This window comes from Phaenicophaeus curvirostris, chromosome 16, assembly GCF_032191515.1.
Source record: "Phaenicophaeus curvirostris isolate KB17595 chromosome 16, BPBGC_Pcur_1.0, whole genome shotgun sequence".
Classification (NCBI taxonomy): Eukaryota; Metazoa; Chordata; class Aves; order Cuculiformes; family Cuculidae; genus Phaenicophaeus; species Phaenicophaeus curvirostris.
This window is the reverse complement of record NC_091407.1, coordinates 11,932,456-11,942,631: the sequence shown is the minus strand read 5'-3', so window position 1 is coordinate 11,942,631 and position 10,176 is coordinate 11,932,456. Positions and strand designations below refer to the sequence as shown.

The window sequence follows — 10,176 nt, the reverse complement described above, 5'->3', positions numbered from 1 at the left end:
CTCATTTCCCTCTACACTTCTGACCCAAAACCTTAGGAAGCTAATCTAGCTTTTCCAGTGTGTTGTGCAACTGTGTGCTCACCTTGGCAGATTTCAAAATACCTTGAATTTTAAATACAGATCAGAGTAAACTAAATGAAACCAAGTGCTATTGTCTGTCAATTGTCTCTGAAGGCACAGGGAGTTTCCTTTGTACCTGAGTATTAATAGGTCCGTGAGATAATACATCTGCGTAGCCAAGGAGCTTTATGTTTTTCTTTTTGTCAATTTTGAAAAAGCTCACGTGTGGAGGAAAGCAAATGGTATCTTGGCTTAAAGAAAACACAGAAATTAAATTTCTGATGTATTAGTGCTGAGTAAAAGATGTTATACTTCCTATCATGACAGCAATAATTCAGCTGTTTCCCTCCATGTAGTCATCAACATCTCTTTGCATGTTTTATCAATGTCGTGCAAATGATGTAAGCAGTAAGCTGTGATCTCTTTCTGCTGGAGGATCAGTTCCGTTCTTGAGGTGTATTTGTTAAATAGAGTTCTTGTTAGGAGGTTTACGGGTAATAGAGACATTACGCTTGGACTGTAAGCCTCTGTCCACTGCTGCTGGATGCTACAACCCATTGGGGGCAGAGGAACATCCAGTGAGGTAAAAAATTAGTCTCTGTACAGGCAACAAAGGCCTCCACCCAGGGTACCACAGGGTACCACACTTTGAACTGTCAAGTTTGACTTTAACCTGTATTCTGGATAATAATTCAATGACCTGGTTTATCTGTTTATGACTTCAAGCCAGGCTTTCTGCACAGGTGATCCAGAGTTAAAAAGGAATCATATTGTTGTTCACGCTACTTGACTTTGCAAGTTCATTTATATTTAACTAGGTGAGGTAGAATCGCAGAATATCTGAGATTGGGAGGGATCTCTAGAGCTTGTCTGGTCAAACTCTCTGCTCAAGCAGGGTCATCTAAAGTGGGCTACTCAGCACTGTGCCCGGTGGGTTTTGACTATCTCCAAGCATGGGACTCCACACCTTCTCTGGGCGACCTATCCAGAGTTTTCCTGTGTTTAGATGGAGCTTGCCCTATTGCAGTGTGTTCCCATAGCGTTTTATCCAGTCACTGGACACCACTGAGAAAACCCTGGCCCCTTCTTTACTACCTCCCATCAGGTATTTATTACATATTGATGGGATGTAACCTGAGACTTCTTCAGGCTGAACAATCCCTGCTATCACAATCTCTCTTCATAGAGATGTGATTAACTGGTAGAAACTGGTTTTTCCAGGGGATTGATTTTTCTTTCATTTCCTAATGCTTGCCCTGCTGTCTTTTTGAATTAGATGAGATTTTTCTCATAAACTTAGGTCAAATCAAAATAACGGGTTGGCTTGAGAAACTGATAGACTGGAAGCAATTTTTTTTTGAAGTTCCATGTAGTCCACATACATAGAGAAAGTAGAGAAAAGCAGGGGAAAACAGATAATGATCTTTACCCCCTGGCCCCGCTAAAGCTGGGGAGGTACAGATTTAGCCTAGAAGTCTGCTCTATCCTGAGACCACTCAGAACATCAGCAGTAATCCATCAAAGTGTGCTTTCAGTTTCTTTGGATTGAAATTAGTGAAAGGGGAAATTGAAATGAATGGCACAGTAATAGTAGCTGCATCCACAGGGACATGAATAAGTGTTTGCTTTTCTTTTTTTTTTTTTTCCCAGAACATCAGCCAGAAAGAAATTTCTCAAGATTGAGTGTTTTTGAGTAAAGAAAAGATAAAATGGCGTCAATGTTGCTTAGTCGACAGCTGGCCTGTTGCCTGCAGCAGAACTCCAGGCTGCTCATATTTGGTAAGTAATTTTTTTTATGTTTTCTTGGTTTGTATTTGGTAAGTAGTCACTTGATGCTGATGGAGAAAATTCTGACAAGAACTTTGCTGGGGTTTCTCTAATGGTGTTGAATTCTTCAAAACTTGAATAATACAGTGTTCTGCATCTTAAATACTGATGCAGTTGTAGTCCAGAAATGACCAAGAAAGGTGCTGTGGGAATTTTGTTGCTGTTGTGGTTTTGGGGGATTTTTTTTTTATTCTGCAAACAAGTACTTAGTTATGTGCTGTGAGCGAGCTAGCTGAAACGAAGCTCTTTGTCCTCGTGGAACTCCACTCTTACAGAGCTACTTCTTGATGCTATGTTGTGCAGAGATGAAACAACCATCCATCAAAATCGGCCTTTTTTGTCTTTATGCTTTGTGGTGTGACCCTGCCCGTCTTCCCTTGCGGGGATGTTTTGTGTGATGGATGTGAAGAGGTGTTCTGCACTGGGGATGTGTATTTCTACCTGCAGTTAGCTCTACGGTGAAATAAAAAGCTACTACACAGCATCAAACTATCTCCTGAGTGCATAATGGCACGTGTTCCTGCTTGGCCCCAGCTTGTAATTCAGTACGTGCATGTGTATAATTAAACCTGAGATCTCTGTGTAATAGATATAGAAACTAAATTTCTAGTGGCTTTGTTGGACAAAGCAGTGTACAATGTAAGATCTAACATCCATTTCAGTTGCTCTTATGCTGAATTACAGTATGCCTGAGTCGCTGTTTCTGTGACTGAGTAAATGCTAAACTCCTTCTCTCCTCCTTCCCTTCTTCTGCAGCCCCACTGCGCTCCTTCTGCCCCTGCAGGCAAACACAGAAACCTTCCATTGACTCAGAAACTGAAATATGATAGATTTTCTTTTAAATGGTACAGTTTGGGGAGCAACTGACCTTTGGTTCAAGACCACAAAGTCTGGTCTTGTAACTATTGGAAAAGTATTAGGTCAGTGTTTCAGCACGGGATGTGCTGCTATTTATGGGAGTGACGCACTGATTGTGCTGTGCAAGAGCAGTGATCGTTTGGTCGATAGTGGACAATGGAAAGCGCTTGCAGCGACCAGGCCTTCGTTAATTGTCACTCCTTTGAGCTAATCTATCATCTGAGTATCACTTAATGCTCCCTATTCCTCCCAGTGTCTTACACACTTCGATGCTGCTTTTGAACCACAAAGACAAATATATTGCAGTTGTGCAAGAAACTTGAGGTCACTGGAAGGCAGATACGCTAACGCGCTCTTCCTTTCTTACTGTTGCAGTGAGGGAGTGTAGGTCTTCAAAAAGAAAGGAAAGCGACTCTGGGCCCCATTAATCCATCCTTGCTTTCAGGAAACTTAAAAAAGTGGGGAAGTCTGCTAAAATATTGAAGCAAAAATAGAGGGCCTTGGCTGTAGGTTGTATAACAGACCTGTGGCCTTGGGAATTGAATGCTTTGTGTATGTATGTGCAGCAATTAGAAAAGATGAAGCAAGAGGAAAACCCCTCACCAGAAGGAGCTGCATCCTTGCAGCTTTCCTGGCTGACAGATTATAGGCAGGAGGCTCTGATGCTTGTACCAAAAATTGGAGCTTCAAGCCATTTTCCTGGAGAGCCCCAGCTAAGGTTGCAGTGTCATTCATCTGTGCTCGCTTTTAGAGAAATGCTGAGAGTGACATCCAGGAGCTCTCTGCTCCAGAGTGTTCTCCTCTAAGGTATTTTTGAGCTTTACAAACTCTTTTAGAGATGTGTACGTTACTCCCAGAAAAATCCTGCAGTGCCATTTGGTCTGCTAATTTTTTTCTGTGGATACTGTAATGAGAGGGTTTGCAAAATGGGGTTGGAGGTGGAGAAGAGGAGAGAATAGATTGCCTCTTGGTAAAGGTCTCTACATCTGTGGGCTGTCATGTTTCAGGTGTGTGTGTGCATTAAGTGCAATAATCCTGCTCAGCTTGAATCTACGATCAATTCATTTACAGAAAGAGGTTTTTTTTCCTTCCTTGATTATTTCTGATTTCTAAAGCGAATGTGGGAGTTAGTATTGTGCTAAGCATGAAATAAACTGGTTACTGACCAAAAATGTGCATGTGAAAAGGAAGGATCTTGGCAAGTTTGCATTCACTGCAGCAAAGTATTACATGTGCTTTCACTGTTGTAAAACATGGGAATAAAGACTACGAAGCTTTATATTAATCAAAATATTTTTAGAAACCTTTTCTGTAGTTGTATGTGGGGCGTAGTGTTTAATTCTGATTAAGATGGATTTCAAGCCTTCAAACTTTTAAAGAACAGAGAAGCATCTGATTGGAGAATGTTTTTTACTTGCAGATTGCTTGTAGCACTCTCATTACTGTCACAGTGCAAGGGATAATGAAAATAATTTTAACTGATCAAAATGCAAAAGCTAAACAAAACTTACTAAAGTAATAAGCAATGTAAATCTTCCTGAAAAATGTGAATCCAGTAAGTATTTGGAGTCCTTGCACCTTTCTTAAAAATAAGCTTTTAAGCAGGTATGTTTTTATTTTCCTTGTGTGTTTGATCTGCTTGGTAGTTTGGCCTTGAACATAAAGTTCATTAGAATTTGAAGGATGACAGAAGAACAACAACAGACTGAGTAGCTGCTCTGTTTTTTTTCACAAAGGCTCCTGAGCAGTGCTGTCAATATGGTAACAGCCAGGCACATGTGGGAGAGGCAGCTGACGTTGGAGGAATGATGGCATACCTCCAGGTTATGTCTTGCATGAATTGAGTTCTGCTAGTTCCTGTGTGCTGCAAGGTGATCACAACCGATAGTCTGAACGTAAATGCTTATTCTGCTTCTGTGCGAGCTCTGGTTTAGTCAGCTGTGCCACTGTAGTAGGAAAGTTCCATGCTCCAGGGATGAAGGTGCAGTTGCTAAGTAGCTGGTAGGGTAGTATCATAGTTATGAGGACAGACTGGGACTTCAGAGATCTAGGTTCGGTTTCCTACTGATTACCCCAAGAGGTGGAATTCGTCTTTGAATCTTGCACTGGAAAGCATGCCAGAAGGTTAGTCTTTTGCCCTAAGGTAACATCAGCTTGCATTAGTGCATGCCTGTGCCTTTCTAGGATGCTGACCTGTTCTTAAAGGCCCCCAGCAGTGCAGCCTCCCCAGAAAATCTGCTGTGTTGCTGAACTGGCCTTACCTTTAAAACTTTCTTCTAATATTTTACCTAAGTTTCAAAAGAGGGGAAAGAACAGCAAATCCTTACTATTTGTCCTGCCTTCAGAGGATCTTGGAGTATTTTTTTTTTTTATTTTGCAGCAGCCTTTTACATATTTGAAACCTATTACCTACCCCAAGACCTCGTACTTTTTTTTTCTTCAGCTGGTCTAAATACAGTTCCAGTCTCTCCTTGTAGGTCATTTATCTCCTCCAGATTCTCTGCATTTTTATTGCAGTACCCTGAATGAACTGGCTGTAATTGAGGCTGTACCTCACCTATCTCTCTTCCCTATCTCTCTACAGAGGATAGGAATGTTTTATCTCACAGGCGTGCTGCAATAAGGTCTGAGAGATGTTCATATTCATTATTGACTTGTCCACTTCACAATTACTAGAAAGAGGCTGGAAAGCCATAAGAAAGATTTACTCTCAGTCCTACTTTTGTATCCAGTATTAATCCTTGCTAAGACTTTTTACTTTTTTTTATTCAGTTTATACATTAGTAACTTTCCTAGGAAATCAGAAAGAACAGCCTGGATTTGTGTGAGGGATGTGTGGGAGAAGCCAGGGTGAATTCCCTTCTCTGGATTGTAGAGAACATGGACTCGAGGTGTCAGCTTCAGCTGATGCCCTGGGAATTGGCCATTGATAACTCCGGAGTGCAACCTCTCTCGCTGGACTGAGAGATCTTTATTTTTCTGTCTGATCAAACGTTTCCACAAAAGGCTGAGACATATAAAAATGTTCTTATAAAAACCTGTTATTGGAAGGCTACAAGGCTAAGTTTGGACTGTGGTTCTCAATTCTTTGAGTGAATGTAAGGCTCTTGATATTCCTGTCTAATTATTCTTGTTCTTTCTGTGCACAGAGGGAGGCTGTGGCAATGCTGGCTGTGTTTTCCCACCTGGGAGTTCCTTGTGGCTGTTCATCTGTAGAGGTGCTCTGAAGAGCTCTAGTAGCTGTTACTCTGGCCTGTTGTGCTGCAGATGAGGAAGGATGTTGTGACTGATTCGAGTCCTGTAACTTTCTGAAGAGCTGATTTGGGATTATGCTGTGATGGGGAGGAGGAACTGTCCTTACTCTTACTTATGGGAGCTCCAACTTCTCTATGGCCTGTTTGTTACTGGATTTTTTCTTCCTCTTTGCATAATCCTGTTCTGATAAAATCTCCAATGTGTATGTGGGAGTACTGAAATACAATCTCAAGTGGGACAGCTTCTGATCTTACAGCATAAGCACTCTGTAAATAGCAATCTCAGTTTTCACAATATTATGCAGTAGCAATGTTGATTTTCCAAACATCTCTAGCTAGCCTGGCCTTTTGCCATTCTGTTTCAAGATCTGTTAGTAACAGATTCTACTTGCAACGCCTAAAAGAGGACTTGGGGGAAATCTCAGTCCTCCTACTTCTGGCTGTCAGGGCCTCCACACTATAAAAATTCTGTCTGGAAAGTGGTTTGGTAGACACTGTAGAAGGGAAGCTACAGGCGTACGTGGGAGATGGCCCTTCTGCACCTATACAGGGCAGAAGTGGTGTGGCACACATCACCTGCCTCCCCAAGGACTGGGTAGCTTTCACTCTGTGCTCTTCCAGAGCAAAACATATGAGAGATCTGGTATGCCATCATTTATTTTCACCTATCTCTTATTTTCTTTTTCTCCTTGGGATAGTTCCTTCTCTTAATTACACTGATGTAATTTTGGTGCCTCCATGGTGTTTCTCTCAGGTAATAGCCAGCTGTTGTACACTCAGGAACTGTGATTATATGTGTGTTCTTTGTGATCTAACATAGTAGAAGTTTAAGCACTTTCTAGGCTCTTGTTAGCAGAGATCACTACCTAGCACGGAGACCTGCTAACAGTAGTGCTCTTCATAACTACCAATATCACAAAACATTAGAAGGGTGCACTTGTATTAATTGTGTTGCTATAGCAACGGGGCACTTTGGTACTTCTATAAAATTGTTGAGTGAGGCACCTGGGGAGTGACAAGGGTAGCATAGAAAAGTTGGAAAATGAGCTTGTCTGCTGGCAAATGATGACATCCTGTGAGGTGGAAAGGAAGGATGTGATAATTTGCTGATGTTACTCAAGTGTTCAGAAAGATGATGTGTGTTGCATGGAGCTTTAAGAAGTCTGTAAGAAGTGAGAAAAGTAGAATTTAACTTACTCTGCCCACCATTTTTAAATGGGATGGGTAGAAAATTCCCTGCAAATCATTCAGCCTATATGCTCTCTGATAATTAGGTTCATTAATAGTATGTAACATTTGGGGTTTGACTTTTGCCAGGATGTGATGAGATAGCTTTGCTTACTGGGGAAAAAAAGGGTGCTCTTCTCACTCATAAATCTAATTTAAGAGCTCACCTAGAGCTTCTTCAGAGACAGGCACTACCGTAGGCTTTCTCTGTAGCACTCACTTTTAATATGAGCTGAGCTCATGTTATTTGATCCTGTTCTTAAGTTAAGCAAATATAAAATAAGAAACCACTTTCCTATTGTTGTTTGATCATAGACCTCAACAGAAAGTGAGTGGATTGACTTGATCCATTGGCTCAAGGGCATAACTTAATTAAACATCTAGGTACTAATTTACCTACAAATTGTAGTGTAATATAAATGTAAGACTATTAACATAATAAAGCCTGTGAGGATGTTTAGGCCAATAATATGTTTTTTGTTGGGTTTCTACCTTTTCTTTTGAAAATATTTTAAAATATGACAGCCACACAGCCATAAGGCTGCCTGCATAGAGGAGTTGGAGCAGTACGGATACATAAGTATCAACAGTGACAGCGTATCACATGCATATGCTGTCAGTGCATCAGTGACAAAGTCATAATAAACATAAACACCGTGCAGGTTTGTTGGAGAGTTTCAGGTCCCCCACTGGGGGAAATACAGCTATCAATTAGCCTTTGCGGCATTTTCTGTGTTCTAGATCTTTTATTACAAAGGTAATGCTGTTAGTTCACTGAAAGGCCAGCCACCAGGGATTCTGACTTCAACCCTGCTTGGGCATAATAAGAATCTCAGTTTTTATCTGTCACATCACTACTGTCTTTCGAAGAAGCAAAGTGCAGCCTTCAAAGCCCAGACCTGGCATGCAAACGCCTAAACTCATAAGTATCAAATTGGAGCAGTCTGAGTTGTGGGGTGACTTCAGGGTTTCTAGCGCAGGGTAAGTTGATGTTAAGAAGTTCAACAGGAATAACTTGGGCGAAGTTGTAAAGTACATAGAGTTCCTTTAAGACAGAAGTGCCAGCCAAGCAGAGCACACTGTAGTTTTCTTGAGGATGACACACAATGGTGAGCAGTGTGATTTACTTGCATTTACTCACATCATTAGGAGAATGTGATGATTATACTTTCAGATTCAAACCGTAGCGTTTCCCTGAGCTAGGAGGTGGAACAACACTTTGGCAAGTGTGAACACCAGTAAATCAGTATAGCTGCCATTATACTGTTTTTGATAAAGTGAGATACTCTGTGAGCTCCTAAAACCAAGTATACAAAGTTAAATTTATACCAGTGAATCAACGATCAGAAAACATTTGCTACACAGCCTGAGGATGTGTAGCATGCTTTAGGAAGTAAGAAGCGAGTGGAGGGAAACCTTTCACTTGTGTTGGGCAATTTTTAGATGGCTCTGGTTCACTGGAGAATGGTTTGTGTAAGCTGCTCCTGAAGCTGTTGTTTAAAAAAATAACGTCATGCAAATTTACTAACATTACTGTTTTGATTAAAATGATCTTTAAATCAACACTTCTTCTGGAAAGACCTGCATGTTTTACTTTTGCTTTTGCTTTGTGGTGTATGAAAACCTGTCTATTAACAGACACGAGCTGTGCCAGTGTGAATTAGTACACTGCTCAGCAATGTACTGCTCATTTTTAATCACCCATATGCGTGCTTAGCAAATATCTAGTTCAGCATGCCCATGCAAAAGAGGCTGTGGCATAAACAGTAGCAAAAAATGATGACGATGATCTACAAAGCAGGCTGACCAGTCGGGGGTTTTTTTGCTACACAGCCTGGCTGGTGGAAGCAACCATCTTGACTTGTAGTGTTAAATAAGTTAGGACAACAGAGGAGACTCTACAACCTCTCTGGGCAGCCTGTTCCTGTGCTCTGGTTTGTGCCTGTTGCCCCTTGTCCTGTCACTGGACACTATTGAGAAGAGTCTGGCTTCGTCCTTTTGACACCTGGCTCTTAGATATTTATAAGTATTGATGAGATTCCTGTTCAGACTTCTCTTTTCCAGACTGAGCTCACTCAGCCTCTCCTCGTAAGCCTGTCCTCTTTCAGTCCCCTCATTATCTCTGTGGCCTCTGCTGGCCTCTCTCCAGTAGTTCCTTGTCTCTGTTCAGCTGGGGAGCCCAGAACTGGACACAGGACTCCAGATGGGGCCTCAGTAGGGCAGAGCAGAGGAGGAAGAGAACCTCCTTCAACCTGCTGGCCACACTTTTCTTGATGTACCCCAAGATACCATTAGCTTTCCTGGCCATGATCATTTGCTGCGTTCTTCAGCAAATGGCCAAATGCCGGGTCCTGGACTTGGGGCACAACAACCCTGTGCAGTGCTACAGACTAGGAGAAGTCTGTCTAGAAAGCTGCCTGGAGGAGAGGGACCTGGGGGTGTTGGTTGACAGCGACTGAACATGAGCCAGCAGTGTGCCCAGGTGGCCAAGAAGCCCAATGGCATCTTGGCTTGGATCAGAAACAGCATGACCAGCAAGTCCAGGGAGGTTATTCTCCCTCTGGACTCAGCACTGGTGAGACCGCTCCTTGAATCCTGTGTTCAGTTCTGGGCTCCTCACCACAAGAAGGATGTTGAGGCTCTGGAGAGAGTCCAGAGAAGAGCAACAAAGCTGGTGAGGGGGCTGGAGAACAGGCCTTATGAGGAGCAGCTGAGAGAGCTGGGGTTGTTTAGCCTGGAGAAGAGGAGGCTGAGGGGAGACCTCATTGCTCTCTACAACTACCTGAGAGGACGTTGTGGAGAGGAGGGAGCTGGCCTCTTCTCCCAAGTGACAGGGGACAGGACAAGAGGGAATGGCCTCAAGCTCCGCCAGGGGAGGTTTAGGCTGGACATTAGGAAAAATTTTTTCACAGAAAGGGTCATTGGGCACTGGAACAGGCTGCCCAGGGAG

At 42.4% G+C, this 10,176-nt stretch overlaps 1 protein-coding gene across 1 annotated transcript in view; it reads left to right on the top strand.

Moving 5' to 3' along the window:
* The first annotated feature begins 909 nt into the window (after window positions 1–909).
* ABAT (4-aminobutyrate aminotransferase) overlaps window positions 910–10,176 on the top strand; it is a 36,142-nt gene continuing 26,875 nt past the window's right edge. Inside the window, exons 1-2 of the mRNA XM_069870167.1 lie at window positions 910–1,165; window positions 1,711–1,839. Of these exons, the coding sequence (XP_069726268.1) occupies window positions 1,770–1,839 (70 nt within the window). The 5' untranslated portion in view covers window positions 910–1,165; window positions 1,711–1,769. The remainder of the gene's footprint in view (window positions 1,166–1,710; window positions 1,840–10,176) is intronic.